The sequence below is a fragment of the Anolis sagrei genome, chromosome 6, assembly GCF_037176765.1.
Source record: "Anolis sagrei isolate rAnoSag1 chromosome 6, rAnoSag1.mat, whole genome shotgun sequence".
NCBI lineage: Eukaryota > Metazoa > Chordata > Lepidosauria > Squamata > Dactyloidae > Anolis > Anolis sagrei.
This window is the reverse complement of record NC_090026.1, coordinates 6,860,592-6,880,714: the sequence shown is the minus strand read 5'-3', so window position 1 is coordinate 6,880,714 and position 20,123 is coordinate 6,860,592. Positions and strand designations below refer to the sequence as shown.

The 20,123-nt window shown below is 44.6% G+C and overlaps 1 protein-coding gene across 1 annotated transcript in view; it reads right to left on the bottom strand.

The window, feature by feature from the left end:
- Positions 1–1,628: 1,628 nt before the first annotated feature.
- LOC132777569 (hydroperoxide isomerase ALOXE3-like) overlaps positions 1,629–20,123 on the bottom strand; it is a 31,011-nt gene continuing 12,516 nt past the window's right edge. Inside the window, exons 7-14 of the mRNA XM_060779927.2 lie at positions 18,497–18,640; positions 14,247–14,450; positions 13,345–13,431; positions 9,784–9,953; positions 6,515–6,636; positions 5,813–5,913; positions 4,773–4,943; positions 1,629–2,113 (exon numbers count right to left, since the gene is read on the bottom strand). Coding sequence (XP_060635910.2) covers positions 1,913–2,113; positions 4,773–4,943; positions 5,813–5,913; positions 6,515–6,636; positions 9,784–9,953; positions 13,345–13,431; positions 14,247–14,450; positions 18,497–18,640 — 1,200 coding nt within the window. The 3' untranslated portion in view covers positions 1,629–1,912. The remainder of the gene's footprint in view (positions 2,114–4,772; positions 4,944–5,812; positions 5,914–6,514; positions 6,637–9,783; positions 9,954–13,344; positions 13,432–14,246; positions 14,451–18,496; positions 18,641–20,123) is intronic.

The window sequence follows — 20,123 nt, the reverse complement described above, 5'->3', positions numbered from 1 at the left end:
GAGGCTGTTATGTAGATATGATCAATTCAATGAAAAACATACAGATTTTGGGTTGTTGTAGGTTTTTTGGGCTATAGGACCATGTTCTAGAAGCATTCTCTCCTGATGTTTTGCCTACATCTATGGCAAGCATCCTCAGAGATTATGAGACCTCACAACCTCTGAGGATGCTTGCCATAGATGCAGGTGAAACATCAAGAGAGAATGCTTCTAGAACATGGCCATATAGCCCAAAAAACCTACAACAACCCAGTGATTCCAGCCATGAAAGCCTTTGACAATGCATCATACAGATTTTATCTGCATGTTGTTTGGGTCTTGTAGCAGCTCATCTCCATATTCCCTCAGAAGATTGAAGTTTTGGTTGGCAGGATTCCAGAAGAATGTGGTTGGACTGGAAGACTCATGAGGTCTCTTCCAACTCTAGGATTCTATGATTATATCTTACTTAGCAGATATTGGGCAGCATTGCTTGAGAATTGAACCCAGATCTTTTCTTCCATAATTGGAGACTCTAAAGGCAAAGGCAGGCAACTAAGAAGGGTCTCGGGTCATTTCTCCTTTATGAAAAACCCCTCATGGGCCATATTGACTTCATTCATTCTCCCTGGATAAATGCATATAGTGCCATTGTCACAATGTGCTGGTTCTCCACTGAACGATTCATTCATGAGGTCTACTCTAGATAGGAGGACCTCCCGGTGGTGCAATGGGTTAAATCCTTGTTCTGACTGAAGACAGACAGGTTGGAGGTTTGAATCAGGGGAGAGCGTGGATGAGCTCCCTCTGTCAGCTCCTGCTCCCCATGTGGGGACATGAGAGAAGCAGGACTGAAGACCGACAGGTTGGAGGTTTGAAACTGGGGAGTGTGTGGATGAGCTCCCTCTGTCAGCTCCAGCTCCCCATGTGGGGACATGAGAGAAGCCTCTCACAAAGATGGTGAAACATCAAAACATCTAGGCAGGGTCCCCTGGGCAACATCCTTGCAGATGGCCTATTCTCTCACACCAGAAGCAACTTGCAGTTTCTCAAGTCGCTCCTGACGTGGAAAAAAAAACTCTAGATGGGATTACGAATGGAATAGAAGCCAGTAATTCATATCAGTTTGGATGCATATCATTATAAATTTCATACTGTCATGCAAGAATGGATAGAATCATAGAAGCTGGAGGGGACCACAAAGGCAATCTAGTCCAACCCCATTCTGCCATGCAGGAAGACAACAAAAGCACCCATAAAATTGGCTCCCTAACCCTTGCTTAGAGACCTTGATAATTAATGGCACCATTTCTCTGCACTGGAGAAACTATCCAAGTGCATTGACCACAGCAAATCTTGCATATTATCTATGTGTATTGTTTCCTTCTTAAATGTTTCCTACTCATGATCCCTTTTTACCCCAGAAATTTCTATGCAACCCTGGGAATATAAAGTAATCATCAAGCAAAATTAACATTTGCAAGTTGGGTCGTTGTAGGTTTTTCGGGTTGTATGACCATGTTCTAGAAGCATTCTGGAATGCTTCTAGAACATGGTCACACAACCCAACAAACCTACAACAACCCAGTGATTCCAGCCATGAAAGCCTTCGACAACATATTCACCATTTGCAAGGTTTACTAAAAAAAAAAAGCTGATTTTCCTTTTTTATCAAGTGCCACTGAAGCATTTGCTCATCGTTACTTTCCCATCTTACACAAGAGACATCCTATGTCAATTAGATTCAAAGCTTGAGTGACAGCTGTTTCAGCACACACTGCTAAGGAAATACTTACGCCCACCACCCAATTCTGATATGTACCTTACTGAGGCACATCATGCCTATTAAACATATGCAGAAAACCATGCAAAGAAAATACAGAAAGAAATAGACCATAGCAACAGTTGTTCGAGGCCATTCCTCCCCTATGGCTTAGATGGAGACGCTGTTCTCGATCTCTGGGGGGTAGAGATAAGTGTAGCCGAAAGGGACCGGTCCCCCCATCTTGGCCATGGACTTGTTCCTCTCCTCAATTTCATTGGAAATCTTCTTCAGTTCCTCTTGGAAGGCAGCAATGAGTCTTCTGGGTGACTCTTCTGTGAAATGCTCCTCCGGATAATTGCCCAGGGGTATCTGGAATGCAAAATAATAGAGAATACAAGAAAAAAAGGGGAGAAAGAAGGGAATTTGATCAAGCTAAAACCACCCAGACTTTGCAAAGCAAATGGAATTAAAATCAGTGGCATTAGGGACACTGGAAAATCACATATTCAAAAAATGTTACTTCTTTCAAACCTGAGAGAACATATATCTTGGAATTTCTAGGTCCATCAACATGACTGTATGATCAGCTATTGATGGAGGTCACCCAGCTCCCCGCTGGAAGAAGCAAAGACCATTGAAGCATTGAAGTGATGGTCCTCCACCATCAACTCCACTGGACCAGCTATGTAAGGAATGAATGTTTGAATGCATGTAGAAGATAAGAAAACAGGCCTAAAAGGAAAACCAACATGAAGTTCTCGCAAGGCATGATAGGGGACGGCCTTGGCAATCGAAGTGAGGAGGCAGCAAGGCTGAATGACAATGAACAATAAGGTGTGCAGTCGAGCATGTAAGGATGTGCAGGTGTATCCCATAAGTCATGAGGCCTGGAATGTGAATATCCTCAACTTTGGAAAAGAACAAGGACTTGAAAGGAACAGAACAACCTGATTATTAAAAAGAGCAAAAATGGATTTTTGCCTATAAATGCAGGGGACACCAAGTAGATGCACGTTTCCTGATACGCGGTAACGGGAACGTTCACACCTCCTCAGAAAAGACTGATCATCTTCGCTGGAGGTAGGCCCGTAGCCAGGATTTCGATTCGGGGGGGGGGGGGGCTGAGTTTTTTCGGGGGGGGGGGGTTCGGTGGGACTGAGTTTCGGAGGGGGAGCTGAGTCTGAGTGAAAGAGGGTCTAGCCTAGCAAACCTTTTGTATCATTACCCCAATACCCTCATGCATATGGGATATATTGAGTATGGTGATCAGATCATGATATGAATAAACATAACAGTTTAAATAATGCACCAGTAAGGCCTTTTCGCGAACCACCATGAGAATTTCAGGGGGGGGGGCTGAAGCCCCTCAAGCTCCCCCCCCCCCCCCGCCCCCCGGCTACATGCCTGGCCGGAGGAGGCCTGTGTGTGCGTTAGTATGTGTGAATGTGTGTGTGCATGAGAGCTTTCCTTGATGTGATTCTGATATGATTCTGTAATGATTGTATTTCAATAAATGTTACATGAATAGTGTCAAAACCAAATTTGGTCTCTAAAGTGTTTCATTGATCTAAACTACCTTACTATTCCTTGAACACTCTGCACAAAGAACAGGAACCTCTTTGGGTTCATCACAGCTATGTTGTCCGAGTGCCCATTCACCATCTCCCAAATCAGTTCCTCTACTGCAAACTCAAGAACGGAAAATGGAATGTTGGAGAGCAGGAAAATGTTCTCCATTTGAGATGGGCTCAAAGCCAACCTTAAAAACTGGGGCATAGATACCGAGAACTGGGAAGCCCTGGCCCTTGAGCACTCTAATTGGAAGTCAGCTGTGACCAGCAGTGCTGCAGAATTCCAAGAGGCATGAATGGAGGGTGAAAGAAAGAAACGTGTCAAGAGGAAGGCACATCAAGCCAACCCTGACTAAGACTGCCTTCTACATGGAAACTGATGTCTTCACTGCGGGAGAACATGTGGATCAAGAATAGTGCTCCACAGCCACCTACGGACCCACTGTCAAGACACCACATCTAGAAGACAATCATCCTCGAGCTACAAGGGATCGCCTAAATAAGTAAAGTAAAGGAGGTCACCAATGGCTACAACTAAGGTCACCAATTCAAGACAATTCCAGGCTCACAAGATCTCAGAGACAAATGTGAGGCCCAATGTGATGTTACAGACCCAACTGTGGTAGCCTTTCACTGGCCATTAAAGGAGCCCCTGGTGGTTAAACCCTTGTGCCGGCAGGACTGCTGACCAAAAGGTTGGCGGTTCGAATCCGGGGAGTGGGTTGAGCTCCCATCTGTTAGCTCCAGCTACTCATGTGGGGACATGAGAGAAGCCTCCCACAGGATGGTGGGAGGCTTCTGACACAGGATGGTGGGAATTGCAGATGGCCAATTCTCTCACACCAGAAGTGACTTGCAGTTTCTCAAGTCACTCCTGACTTGAAAAAAAAACTGGTAGTGAAGCACATCACATCAATCATCAATCATATTTGTGCAGACGATGCCATTCCAATAAAAACACCAAGTCTGACAAATGAAGTCTGACAAATAAAGAGTAGATACATGCAAGGTTGTGCTCTCACCCTGAATTTCCTCCCTACCTTGATCTAAGGACCGGAAAAGAATGTCTTTGGACTCAGGGTGCATCTCCTCTACCAACCTGATGCAACGTGACTTTGTTTTAATTGTTATGGATCAAGGCCATGGAATCTTTGGGGTTGTAGTTTTGCAAATTCTTTATCCATCTCTACCAAAGAATGCTGTGCCTCACCAAACTCCAGCTTCGATGATTCTATAGTATTGAACCATGGCAGTTAAACTAGTGTCAAGCAGCATTAATTCGACAGTGTAGATGCACTGTCCGGGTCAAGCCTGGAGATCTGGAAACGTTATCTGCAATGCTTAGGCTCTGTCCCTAAATGTCACAGCATTATGTGTCATTGGGAAGTTGACTTTAGCACCTCACAGACCCTTTCAGTCCCTCTCCAAGGAGCCTTGGACACTCTTTGGTCACTTACCATGTCTCCTGGAGGGGCGCTGAGCAGCCATAGGGTGCTGAGAATGGTGCTGGTGATGTTGATCTCAGGGATGGTGTCTTTGTAGTCCTCCAGGTTTGCTGTGCCCTTGGTGGATGGAGGGGGTTTCCTCATCGATGATGGAAAGTTGGGCATCCAAGAGCCAAAATCAAACTATCCAAAAATCCAAATAATAAGAACGTGACATACAGTTACAGGATGGGAGTTGCCCCAAGGCAACCAGTATTTAAAAAACTCTAAAATTATAAATAACAAAACTCAAACAATTTTTTTGTCCTTTGGGAGTTGTAGTTTCTGGGATTTATAGTTCGCCTACAATCAAAAAGCATTCTGAACTCCACCAATGATGGAATTGATCAGACACCTACACCCAGAGAGCATTGTAGACTCAAACAATGATGGAACTTGACCAAACTTGGCATGAATACTCAATATGCCCAAATGTGAACACTGGTGGAGTTTGGGGAAAATAGACCTTAATATTTGGGAGTTGCAGTTGCTGGGATTTATAGTTTGCCTACAATCAAACAGCATTCCGAACTCCACCAGTGATGGAATTGAACAGACTTGGCACACAGAACTCCCATAACTAACAGAAAATACTGGAAGGGTTTGGCGGGCATTGACCTTGAGTTTTGGAGTTGTAGTTCACCTACATCCAGAGAGTATTGTAGACTCAAACAATGATGGATCAAACTTGGCATGAATACTCAATATGCCCAAATGTGAACACTGGTGGAGTTTGGGGAAAATAGACCTTGACATTTGGGAGTTGTAGTTTCTGGGATTTATAGTTCACCTACAATCAAAGAGCAATTGGGCCAAATTTCCCACACAGAACCCCCATGACCAAATACTGTGTTTTCTTATGGTCTTTGGTGACCCCTCTGAACCCACTTGCAACCTCCCCAAGGGGTCCTGACCCCCAGGTTAAGAAAAGCTGTTCTTTACTAAACTAACTAACTAACTCATTGAGGACTTGAGACTTGGCTGGTGTGGGGTTGAATCCCAATTCCTCCTACCTGTCCACTGTTGACTGCTGAATGCTGGGCTGAACAGGTATAAATCACCATAGTCAGGAACTTTTTCAACTCTTGCACAGATGAGAATGAGGAAGAGACACCTGGAAAAGGAAGAGAAGGTACACATTCACATAAGAAATCAAGCCATGTGGGTCCCCAGGTGTTGAAATCACAAGGTTGCAAGAGCAGGACTTGGGCACACACCTTGGTTTATCATAAATCTCTAGACATTCAGTAGCCATTGCACTGATCTAGCTAGTCCTCGATTCATAAAGACCAGTTTTGCACAGTGAAGGTTCTCTCAATGTCTCTCCACTTTCTGGGCTTCCAAGAGTCACCAACAATGGTGCATCCATTCCTCCATGGCCCTGATCCCCATTTTATGTCCTCCCCAGTGATTCTGTGCTTATCTGTCATACAAATTAGACTTCAATTAATGATATCAATGTGGTATACAACAAAAAAAAATATGGGGTTCTTTATCTAACCAATTACAGATGCTTCACCCATGTTCATTGCTATAGGGCAGTGGTTCTCAACCTGTGGGTCCCCAGATGTTTTGGGCTTCAATTCCCAGAAATCCTAACAAATAGTAAACTGGCTGGGATTTCTGGGAGTTGTAGGCCAAAACACCTGGGGACCCACAGGCTGAGGACCACTGCTATAGGAAACTGGCAACCAGATAAGGAGAGGCAGCCCTACCAGAAGTCTCTTGGTCCATAAAACCTTTCTCAAAGACCTCCTCCATCCACTTCTGCAGCTCACAATCTTCCTTTACAGAGTGATCATTTGGATAATACAAGTTGACGATGTCAGAGACGAATCTAAGAGAAGGAAACCAAAGAAGAGAGCAGTCAGGACGTAGTCCACCAGCACGCTTTGGTCTCTCACTGATTTACATGTTGAAATTAGCAAACCATATCTATGCTCCTGGAGCCAACATGTGGGTCAGAACCAGAGCTCAAGAGTGTTTCCTTTTTTGGATTATAGCTCCCAGTATCCCTCAGTCATTGTGGCTAAAGTTAAACAACCTGTCCTACAATTCCTGGATCCATGTGGATAGCGTGGAGAAGTTCCACTTTTGACTGAAAGCCCCAATATCCCCCAGATAGCACCCTTTATTTATTTAGTTATTTACAGTATTTATTAGGGCTGGGCGGTTTCGTTTCGTTAATTCGTAATTCGTTAATAATTCATTAATTTTTTTAATTACAAAACGATAACGAAACATTCTGGAGCAATTTTTTTAAAAATGAATTTTTAAATACGTTTTGCAAATGCTTCGTATTTCGTTATTGTATTCATTTCGTTATTGTTTTGAGGTCGTTTCGTTATTATTTCCGCATGTCTGGGGCAAGTTTTATGGTTGTTTTTTGTTTAATTAGTGAAAAAAAATTATAATATCACACCAACAGTCAACAACAGAGGGAGAGGGAAGCTTCAGAAGTTTTTGGAGGTTTTTTAGCATATTTCGCGGTCGCGTCCGCCATTAACGAATCGATTCGTTATTGTTTTGGAAATCGATTCGTTAATGTTTTGTAATTTTTTTCACATTTACGAAATTTTGTAAATATCGAACTTTTTAAAAGGAAAATTTTGTAATTATTTTAAATAACGAAACGCAAAAACCCCCAAAAAACGAATCGATTTTAGAAACAAATTTTTCCGTTGTTACCCAGGCCTAGTGGATAGCTTGGAGAAGTTTGGCTTTGGACTGAAAGCCCCAATATCCCCCAGATATCACCCACTATTTATTTATTTATTTATTTACAGTTTTTTTATTTTGCCCTTCTCACCCCACAGGGACTCAGGGCAGATCACAATGCACATATACGTGGCAAACATTCAATGCCATAGACACACAACATATATAGAGATACAGAGGCTATTTAACTTCCAGCTTCATGAGGATATGCTTTGAATTCCCGCCACCAGGGGAGGTGTCGCTTCACCTTCCACTTGTGACACTGGTGGAGTACTTCCTCATTCTTTTGCACACTCCTGGGGAGTTTTATAGCATTCCTGTGTAAGCGGTACCTAAATGTCCTATTTGACAGATGCAACTGTCTTTCGGGCTGCTAAGGTTGACAACAAGCTTACTCTGACCTGGGCTGGCATTGGAACTCATTACCTTTGGATCAGTAGTGTATTTATTGCAGCTGACTCCTGTAAGTAAGAGTTCATGGGTGAAAGCCATTAAGGGTGGAGGTATGCAAGAGATAGGTTGCAGCTGGATATAATGAGCTAGCCTTGGCACTGATCTTTGGGAGAAAAGTATTTGTCTTATTTTGGTGGTAGATGCTGCTGGTTTTCCCCCAGGTTTGTGGATTTTTAGTATCCTGACCCGTCTCCTGTATTCTTGGAACCTTGAATCTCTGGACTGGCTTCTGACTATGGCATAGACTCTTGATTCCTAGACTTTGCTCATTGAATTCTCAGCGTTTGACCACTGGACTGGACTGGATAACGGTGTTATCTTGAATCTGCAACAGTGTTTGCTGTCAATTTTTGTTTTATATTCTGTGGCTGAATGATATTTTTATGTTTTATGTTTTGGACTATTAAAACAGCTAGTGTTGTAACTCAGCGTGTGCCTTCTGTATCTACTAGTGCTAGTAGGAGGAAACGAGGCTTGGAAGAGGAAGATGCTCAGCAGCAGCTGAAGCGCATTAGGGACATGTTCCTAGAATCTAGTGATGAGGAAGAGTTTCAGGGGTTTACTCATGAGGAGATGGAGATGGAGGATTACCGTGTTGTAAAGCGAGTAGCACGCAGTTCAGATAGTGATGAGGAATCCATTTCCAAGCGTCTTAAAGACATAGCAGATAGCGACGGGTCTGAAAGTGATGATGAAGAGCTGGACTGGACTAGGGTCCAGGTGGTTCAGGATGTGATTAATGCTCCAACTTCCAGTGGGGAGTTCCAAGGGTTCACAGACTCATGGGTTTCGGATACTGCTTCTCAGGATGCAGCCGGGAGTGCAGACTGGCAACAATGGAGGGAACGCAGTTCACCTGTGGAACTGGATGCACCTGGAGGCGAATCCAGCGACTCTGATGGGATTTAAGGAGTAGCTTTGGGGCTATCATGTTGCAGAGTTCAAAGTGTCGTGTACCTGTGTATCCTGCTGTTAACTCTTGCCTTGAGTCCTTGCATCCAGAATCGTGTTTCGTGATCGTGCTGACTACTTTGCCTGGCTTGGAACCGTGAGTCTTGTCTCCTGCCCTGACCTTGGACTGTCTTGACTATTCTTCAATTCTGCCTGTCTCCTGCGTGGACTTCGGACCGTTCCTCATACTGCTTTTTGTGTTGTGATTTTTGAACTGACTGTATTCCATTCTAACCACGAACTGTTTTGCCTGCCTTACTTCAGTTTCCTTTTTACTGCCCAGACTGCCTGGGCTCCTGCTTTGTTTACATTCCTGCAAGCAGCAGGCTCTTTTGTTTACACCCCTGCTGATAAGAGCCATTTGACTTGTTAATTGCCATTAAACTCCTTTTGTTAACCCTTAAGCGGCTGTTTTGCCTCGTTGGTCTGCCTGGGTCTTGACAACTAGACAGTAAGTACTGTTTTAATTAAATTGTTTAGCACAAACTGGGAGTTTGTTTGGTTCACCTCTGCCAGAATAACGGCAGAGCACTGGCATCGTGACAACTCCCAACCAGCTGCGCCACAACCCGGTCCTACTTGTGGTCATAAGACAAACAATCTAATTTTTTTCCCCTGGGCTAATATGTAGTTCAAAGACATAGGCTGGAATAGTTCATTTTTGGGTCGCAACATGGCCAAGACCAAGCAAGTGAAGCTACCCAGTGTGGTTGTCTGTGAGATGCTGGGAGTTGTAGATGAACTTTCCCAAGTTCATCGGGCATCAATGAGATGACCGCAACTCCCTCCAAGACCCATCAAGTCCAACACAAATGGATACAAATAAATCGTTTAACAGCCACAACAACTGCCCCCAACTCACCTCTCCACGGCTGCCCAGAGCTTCAGGCCATCCTCCTTGTAGTAGTAATGGGGCAACGAGGACACCCCGCGAGCCTCCAGGTCTTCCGGAAGGCACAGCGAAGTCAAAGTCAAGGCCTTAGTTCCTTTTTGCAACAGTTTCACCAAGCCCTCGAAACCAAGAGCAGTTTGCTATGATAAGAAGGAACAGGAACATTCAGAGTTATAGTCAACCTTTTGCATTTTTTCAGACACAGCATTTGTTACTCTTTCACTGCTGGCTGGCCAAATCTTCTTGAGATTTTAATTAATTTAAATTAGCTTGTGTCCCTAGCATTGCCCATAAGGTTGTGGGTGAACTACAACTCACATCATGCTATGACAGGTTAAGCCCTGAAACTCCACCAGTAGTTAAAAGTTTGTCATATTTCGCAAGTGTGCTCTAGATGCATCATTGGTGGGATTCAGTTTGATATCTGGCTGCAGGATAAACTACAGCTCCTATCATGGTGGGTCAGTCCCCTCAAATCCCTCCAGTAGGTGCACTTGGTCATAGGGGTACTGTGTGCCAAATTTGGTCCAGATCTGTCATCAGTGGTGGTCACAGTGTCTCTGGATGTAAGTGAACTACAACTTCCAGAAATGAAGGTCAGTTCCCCACACACCCTACCAGTATTTTCAGTTGATCAAGGTGGTTCTGTGTGCCAAATTAAGTCCAGGGCCATCATTGGTGGGGTCCAGAGTGCTCTCTGATTGCAGGTGAACTATAAATCCCAGTATTTACAATGGCTATAAATCAAGGTGAATTCCTCCCAAACCTCTCCAGAATTTTTCTTAGGTCATGTGGGTTCTGTGTGCCAAATGTGGTCCAGGTCCATTGTCAGTGGGGGTCATAGTGACTTGTTGCAGGGTGAACTACAACTTCCATTATGTGGAGTCAATCCCCCAAACTCCTCCAGTATGTTTAGTTGCTGGTTAGTTCTGCTCTGTTTGTTGTGCAGACAAAGTTGAAAAGAGTAGGAAAGGGTTAAGGGAGAGGCAGTAGGTGGGATCATGCAAATTCCACACCAATGGAGAGAGTAGGGAACACTGGGACGTCTGTGGCGAAGGAAACATCTAAAATGTAGGAATGAAAGCATTCCTTGGTTGGTGGACAGTATGGTGTTTGGGGAGGACATTGGCAGGGGTTGGGCTACATGTTCATGGCACTTGCTATAACCTGAAATGTCACTGGAGGAATGGCTTCTGGTGGCTCCTCAGCATTGTGGGTTAGAGCTGTTTGTGGAAGTGGTAGCCTGCCTGTGGAAATGGGCACCCCAGCCACATACACTCATACATATTTTCACTTTTATTAGGTATATAGATAGCAAATTGAAATCCCACCTCAGGCGGGAGCCCTGACAATTCGGTCACGCGCTGCGAAGCATTTGCTCGGTTCTTTGCAGACAAAGTCGCCTTGATCCGTTCTGGGCTGGACACCATGTTAAATGCAGTCTCCGAGGATGTGACACGAGCACCTGCTTGTCCTATTTTGATGGATTCTTTTCAGTTTGTGAAGCCCGAGGATGTGGACAAGATACTCGGAGGAATGAGGCCCACCACGTCCATCCTAGACCCCTGCCCATCCTGGCTTCTGAAGGAGGCCAGAGGGGGATTGGCTGAGTGGGTAACGGTGGTGGTTAATGCCTCCCTTCGGGAAGGCAAGATTCCAGCGAGCCTAAAATAGGCTATTATAAAACCGCTGTTGAAGAAACCATCATTGGACCCCACTAAATTAGACAACTTTCGGCCTGTTTCCAATCTCCCCTTTTTGGGCAAAGTCATGGAAAGCGTGGTGGCCTTACAACTCCAGGTATTCTTGAGAGACACGGATTATCTGGATCCGGCACAGTCTGGTTTCAGACCGGGGCATGGTACCGAGACGGTCTTGGTCGCCTTAGTGGATGATCTGCGCCGGGAGCTAGACAGGGGGAGTGTGTCCCTGTTGGTGCTCCTGGACCTCTCAGCGGCCTTCGATACCGTCGACCACGGTATCCTTCTGGGGCGCCTTGTGGAAATGGGTCTTGGGGGCACTGCTTTGCAGTGGCTCCAGTCATTTCTGGAGGGCCGTACCCAGAAGGTGTTATTGGGGGACTCCTGTTCAACACCACAGCCTTTGACCTGTGGGGTTCCTCAGGGCTCTATATTGTCCCCCATGCTGTTTAACATCTACATGAAGCCGCTGGGTGAGATCATCCGGAGTTTCGGGGTGCGGTGTCATCTGTACGCAGATGATGTCCAACTCTGTCACTCCTTCCCACCTGCTACTAAGGAGGCCGTCGAAGTCCTGAACCGGTGCCTGGCCGCTGTAATGGACTGGATGAGGGCGAACAAACTGAAATTAAATCCAGACAAGACAGAGGTACTCCTGGTCAGTCGCAAGGCCGAGCAGGGTATAGGGTTACAGCCTGTGCTGGATGGGGTCGCACTCCCCTTGAAGGCGCAGGTTCGCAGCTTGGGTGTGATCCTGGATTCATCGTTGAGCCTGGACCCCCAGGTTTCAGCGGTGACCAGGGGAGCATTTGCACAGCTTAGGCTCGTGCGCCAGCTGCGCCCATACCTTGGGAAGTCTGACTTGGCCACGGTGGTACACGCTCTGGTCACATCCCGCCTTGACTACTGCAACGCTCTCTACGTGGGGCTGCCCTTGAAGACGGCCCGGAACCTTCAGCTAGTCCAGCGCGTGGCAGCCATGTTACTAACAGGAGCAGGATGCAGGGAGCATACAACGCCCTTGTTGTTCCAGCTCCACTGGCTGCCGATCTGCTACCGGGCCCAATTTAAGGTGCTGGTGCTATCCTACAAAGCCCTAAACGGTTCCGGCCCAAAATACCTTTTGGACCGCATCTCGGCCTATGAGCCCACGAGGACCTTGAGATCGTCTGGGGAGGCCCTTCTCTCGATCCCGCCTGCCTCACAGGCACGTCTGGCGGGGACGATGGATAGGGCCTTCTCAGTGGTGGCCCCCCGGCTGTGGAACACCCTCCCTGTTGACATCAGACAGGCGCCCTCCCTTATGTCCTTCCGGAAGAGCCTGAAGACATGGCTATTCGAGAAGGCATTTAACTAAATGCTACAGTAACTGGAAATGACAACTGGAACGGAATATAGACTACGAGATGGGTTATGATTCTATGATAAGACGAAGCGGATTTTTTAGTGTAATTAGTTGATAGTATATTAGTGATATGTTGTTTCTTGTCGTTGTGGTTATTGTGAAACATGTTTTTATATGTTGTACACCGCCGCGAGTCGCCCTAGGGCTGAGAGCGGCGGTTAACAAATGCAGCAAATAAATAAATAAATAAATAATAGGGGTGAGAAAAGCGGTATAGAAATACTGTAAATAAATAAATTATTGGTAATCTTAGTACTTAGAAGTAAGCAGAGGGTTTTCTGAATTCTGAATATCAGAGAAGTTGGTTTGGTTTGACAGAGGTGGAGTTTGGACTTGACAGATATCACGTTCAATCCGAGATGGTTGGTGTGGGGTGCTTATCTTCGGAAGTATGGATATAGTCAGAGGAGGTGAAAATCTATTTACCTGATCAAAGATCCCCCCTTTTGACATGAGGGTCTCCCGTCCCACAGTGTTGATGTGAAAAGTGTAGCGCGTGTGAGGAATCAGGAGCTGTGGAAGCAAATGGTGAGATTTAAGGTCACCTTTCCATCCCCTGGGTCCGTTTTAATCCCAAGTTAAGCCAAAATCTGCAGAAGAAAAACCCACAGAACCTCAAAGCCTGAAACTTATATTATGACCTTGTGAACTAGAACCTTATATTTTAAATTTGGGTTTTCCGGATTCTGCTTCTGGAGATGCCAATCACATATTTTCATGGACTCTGGTGGTGAAATGGGTTAAACCTTTGTGCCAACAGAGATTCAAATCCGGGGAGAGCGTGGATGAGCTTCCTCTGTCATCTCCAGCTCCCCATGCGAGGACATGAGAGAAGCCTCCCACAAGGATGGTAAAACAGACCATAAGCCATTATTTATTTCATAACCTAGGTATTGGAGCCTGTTGATGGGGCAATGTGTTAAACCCTTGTGCCAGTAGGACTGCTGATCAAAAGGCCGGTGGTTTGAATCCAAGAAGTGGGGTGAACTCCCATCTGTCAGCTCCAGCTTCCCATGTGGGAACGTGAGAAAAGCCTCCCACAGGATGGTAACTCATTTGGGAATCCCCTGGGCAACGTCCTTGCAGACAGCCAAGTCTCTAACACCAGAAGTGACTTGCAGTTTCTCAAGTTGCTCCTGACATGAAAAAAAAATAGACATAGGAGAGGAAAAGACAAGTAGATTGCCATCCTGATTGGAAGGCTTTGGAGAACCACACTGCCTCTTCAAAAAAGCCTTTTTTCCTCCCTTCACATGCCCATCCCTCTTACAGATTATGGGAGTGCAGTTTCAATACAATTCTAGTGTTAAAAGATTAAAAGATTTCACCTTGTAGAGCGGGTGGCATGTAGGCAGCTGGCGAATGGTGGCCAGAGCAAACACCTCTGCCAACAGGTGAGTTCGGAGCAGATGCGAGACAGACTGATGGACGTGGAAGTCAGCATTGCGCACCCAGGTTTTGGCCAGGATCCAATCCCATTCAGGGTCACTTGGCAGGAAGATGGGTGACTCCGGGCCTGAGGTCTGGCTGAGCTACACAAAAGAGAATAATAGAATAATAGAGTTGGAAAAGAACACTAGGGTTGGCCATTCCAGCCCATGCCATGCAGGAACAAATAACAGATGGCCAACCAGCCTCTGCTTCAAAATCTTCAGAGAAGGAGACTTCAGTGGACTATCAGCCCACGTATTCCACTGCTGAACAGCTCTTATCATCCAGAAATTATTTCTAATGTTTAGGTGGAATCTCTTTTCCTGCAATTTGAATCCATTAACCCTTCCCCTAATCTCCATGACAGTGTTTCTCAACCTGGGGGTCGGGACCCCTGGGAGGGTCATGAGGGGGTGTCAGAGGGGTCATCAAGAACCATCAGAAAACACAGTATTTTCTGTTGGTCATAGAGGTATTGTTTGGGAAGTTTGGCCCAATTCCATAATTGGTGGGGTTCAGAATGCTCTTTGATTGTAGGCAAACTATAAATTTCACCAATTGCAACTCCTAAATATCAAGGTCTATTTTCCCCAAACTCCAACTGTGTTCACAATTGGGCATATTAAATATTCGTGCCAAATTTGGTCCAGATCCATCATTGCTTGAGTCCACAGTGCTCTCTGGATGTAGTTGAACTATAACTCCAAAACTCAAGGTCAATGCCTACCAAACTGTTCCAGTATTTTCTGTTGGCCATGGGAGTTCTGTGTGCCAAGATTGGTTCAATTCTATCGTTGGTGGAGTTCAGAATGGTCTTTGATTGCAGGTGAACTATAAGTCCCAGCCACTTAAACTCCCAAATGACAAAATCAATCCCCCTGCAACCTCACCAGTATTCAAATTTAGGCATATCGGGTATTTGTGCCAAATTTGGTCCAGTGAATGAAAATACATCCTGCATACCAGATATTTACACTACGATTCATAACTGTCGCAAAATTACAGTTATGAAGTAGCAATGAAAATAATTCTATAGTTGGAGGTCAGAACAACATGAGGAACTGTGTCAAGGGGTCGCGGCATTACAAAGGTTGAGAACCACTGCTCTATGAGAACAAGTTTTCCCCTCTTCTCAATGTGACATCTTTTCAAATATTTAAACATAGCAGCCAGGTTGCATTTCAACCTTCTTTCTTCCAGTTGTGGAGCAGGCCTTGATAGGAGGAAATGCCCAGAACAGGTGAGGGGAAGGTGGACAAACACATAAGGAAGGCTGGAAGTTCAGACAAAGGGATTGATTCGGGATGACGATTTTTACTTGGAGAACTTTTAAATGTATCTTTATAATTTTTTATTATTTATTTATTTACCACATTTATGTACTGTCCCTCTCAGCCGATAGGCAACTCGGAGCGGTTCACGATTGACAACAATTTGATGCCTCAACAATTACAACAAGTAAAACAAGAATAAAATACTGTTCAAAACATTAGTATACAATATAAGAATATTAAAAATCGTACAAAGACTTAAAAACATTATCGTGAGAATCTCCATGTCAAGTCATTATTCAATGTATATTTATGAGGGGTATTTTTTAAGTAAGGTCCGTTTTGTTGTAGACTCTAGTAGTTCGTGCACATACCGCAACGAGTGTGTGTGTCGTGTACCGGCATGCCTCGGGAACAACGGTGCTCAGTTTCCGCTCTGTAGCTCACCTGTACGGTTCTGTTCTGTGCTTTAAAAATGTTTAAGACTATCAGCTCACCCTCCGCATGTGAGGTTCGCTCAGTGATACGGTTTTTGTCAGCAAGGAACCTGCCTGCTGCAGAAATTCATCGACAGATTTGTGAAGTGTACGGTGATACTGTTATGAGTGAAAGCAAAGTGCGTAAGTGGGTACGACAATTCAAAGATGGCCGTGACAACGTCCATGATGAGGACCTCTCCGGTCGCCCTTCTTTGATTACAGACGATTTGGTGGCTTCAATTGAAGCGAGGATTTATGAAGAGGGTATTTTAAAATTGGTTCAGAGGTATGATAAGTTTGAACAAACTTGGCAACTATGTCGAAAAATAGAGTAAAGTATGTACTTTCTGAAAATAAATTTACTTTTTTGAAATAAACTTTCGTTGTGTACTTATGTTCCAAGGGACCTTACTTTAAAAATATGCCTTGTATAATTGTTTAATGTATTTAACTGTATTTTAAGCTATGTTCTATTGTGTCGGCACTGAATAGTGGCCAGTTGGAAGCCGTCCTGAGTCCCTCTTCAGAAGTTGAGAAGAACGGGGAAAAAATGCTCTAAATAAAGGAATAAATAAACCTGTAACAGGCAGTTAAAATGGTATCAAAATGCACTAATTCTGCAGTATAGATGTACCCTTACTCTCCTTCAAAGTCTTGCCTCTTTTACCACTCCTTCTCTATTTCTGCTTTCTGATCTCCAGCCATGGTGGAGATCAGAATAATGCTTTACCTGTTTGTTTGTTTTTTATTAGTTCATCAGAATGTAGGTTGCCAAGACATACATAATGCCAACCCATGAGTAAACATTTAAGTTCAAAACCTACAACTGTCTACCTTGTTTGTTTTGGAGTCAAGAAGAGGAAAGCATCGCATTGAAACTTAGGCACACTTTCTCTGCTATGGGCCTGTCCAGACAGCCCCTTTATGGTGGAAACTTCCACAATAAAAAGGGGGCTGTCCAGACAATGTTCTTGGCAGTCCTGCATTAATTCAGCACAAACCAGGAAGGTGTGGGATAAATCCAGTACTTCCGGGTCTGGGCTGCAAAATACTGCAGTACAGACAACATTCCCACAATTTACCAGGCTAAATAAGCCTGGCAAACTGTGGGAATACCCACCTCCCTCCCCCCAAGCCCCCAGACCCCTTAGAAAAGTAGTAAAAACTTACCTATCCTCCATTAGACACTTCGGACGGCTCTCCTGGTGTGAGGAAATGACACACCAGAGTTGGGGGGGGGGGGATCACTTCTAATGGAGGATAGGTAAGTTTTTTATTACTTTTCTAAAGGGTCTGGAGGCTTGTGGGGAGGGGGATAGGGCCTCCGGTCATTCGCTTGGGTTAGTCCCGAGAGAACACCTGGACACCCACGCCAGAAAGTGGACAGCCCCCCACAAACATCCGTGTTTTTTAACATGTTTGTGGGATAAAGTGCTGTCTGGAACCGTTCTACGTGTTGCACTCCAGGACAGGAAAAGCCCTCTGATGGTACACCACACCATTGATTGGAAAACAATCCTTTAATTGAAGATAATTAAAAAGCAGCAAGTAAAAAGCACTTTAAAGAAATAGGTAAATCCAATTAGGTAAGAAGATAAGCAGGAGCAAAAATAGTCCAGGGTAAAGTTCCACAAAGTCCACTCTTCTCTAATATAATTCAGGAAAACAGGAAACATTAATCCAAGGCATGACTAGGCATTCATACATTCCAAGAATCCAAACCATGAACAAGAAATACTTACACAAGAATCTTCCAAGTAAAGCTTCCATGAGACATGGATGAGAACTACACTTGATTCCAACGATGCTTCATCTGACTATATTTCCCATACTTTGAACTTTTATCCCCTCGTTCAACTATTCCATACACTCAGGAATTGGTTTCGCTTTACTTGAGATCCCCTTATCTTTTTCTGTCAGAGCCTGGCAGAACGCCAAAGGCACTGTTCGGCCTGTCTGTTTTGACTAATTTCCTCACCTATCTATTTGCTCACTAAGTTTCGCAGCTGGGCCAGGTGCCCAGTTGTTTTCAAGCCCCAAATCCTGGGAACTCTCTGGTAGCAATTCAGGGAGTATACTATCATCCCCACACCCTTCAGGGACATTCTCATGGGAAACTACACTTTGCACAGGGGTCTCCTGGTCCTTCTCTGCATCAGTATCATTGACCAAACCACTGACATCTTGAAACTCATTGTCATCACTCCCACATCCAAAGCACCCTGATTCTGAAACACAATCACAGTCTGAACTCCAAAACTTCATTGCTAAACAAAGCCGAAGTCTTAACAGTTTCAGTTTTCATACTTTTCCCAAAAAGTAGTTCTAACATCCTTGGAAACTCTCATTCTCAACATGTCCTAGTTCTCAGGTCTCCCCACTCTGAAAATGTGTTACCTGAATAGCCAAGGGCATGAGATGCTTTTCTTTGGTGAGGTGCAGCAAGCACAAGGGGACAGCGATGTACCGCTGGCGCTCATTATTCAGCCCGGCCGGGACATCCTCCAGGATCTTGTAGTCCGCAATGAAGACGTTGCCCTTCTGTGGTGAAGAAGAAAGACACAAACTCTGAAGAAAGAGGGGAGCCAAGGGTTTGATAGCGGGGGTCCACATTGTTGGGTTTTTGGGTAAATAACCTGCTGGGTTATTTAAAGTATGAGATTGTGTAATCTTCTCAATAGTAACAGTAAAGTGGACAGGAAATACAGAACATCCAAGATTCAGCAAAACCCTGCCCTCTTCTTCTGATTCACACAGACTATTTATTTATTTATTTGTTTACAGTATTTATATTCCGTCCTTCTCACCCTGCCCATTGGTAAACATTCAATGCCATATACACACAACATATATAGACAAACACAGAGGCAATTTAACATTCCATCTTCATGAGGGTATACTCAAATTCTGGCCACCGGGGGAGCTGTCGCTTCACTGTCCACATGTGACACCGAGTCCTTGATGGAGCACTTCCTCATTCTTTCACCTGCTGCTGGAGATTTTTATGGCGTCATAAAGTAGTTAAATTAGCCTGCCTGCATAAGCGATACCTAAATTTCCTACTTGACAGATGCAACTATCCTTTGGGCTGCAAAGGTCGACAGCAAGCTAGACAAATGGTTGGGAGCTTACTCTGACCCGGGCTGGCTTTGAACTCATAACCTTTCAGTCAGTGGTGATTTAATGCAGCTGACTCCTAGCCAACTGCACCACAACCTGGACTAGCACCAAAAAAAGAAAGAAAGAAAGAAAGAAAGAAAGAAAGAAAGAGTAAACGTATAAAAGTATTGACTCACAATACACAGGTCATCTCCTTGAGGAAAAGTGATAAAGTTCTGCAAAGCAATCCCGTAAATGGAACTGATCTCATAGCAGAGACAAACTCTGACCCTTAAAACCCATGATTGGGGATCCAAGAGAGAACAAAGAGCAGGAGTAAATGGGCTTTAACCATGTTGCTAGACCAAAAAGTTCATATATGACCATAGGAAGAAGGGCCGGGCTATAGCACAGCTGGTCAATCATCACCAGCAGCAATAACGTCTGCTAACGGAAAGATTGCCAGTTTGAAGCCCAGGTTGGGGTGAGCACCTTACTGTCAGCCCAGCTCACTGTTTACCTAAGCAGTTTGAAAACAGTTTAGAGCTGTAAGTAGAGAAATTAGATACCGCTAAAAAAATGGGGGAGGTATTTTATGACACCATAAAAGAAAATGACCAGAAAATGCCTGGTGACCCAAAAAAAAGGAGAGAAGTCCTGATGGCCCTTCATCATAGAGGTTGGAGTGACAGCACCTCCCTGTGGCTGGATTCGAGTACAACCTCCAAAGCGCCAAAAAGCTGGACATCGACACAACATACCTCCTTTCTGTCTGTTCTGTCCTGTTTGTCCAAACAGCACTGAATGTTGCCATGTATGTGTACTGTGATCCGCCATGGGGAAACTATGACTTTGGATAACGTGGTTAACAGTGAAGTCATTGTTTTAAATGTTTAAATATATTTTATAATTCTATTTAAATGTT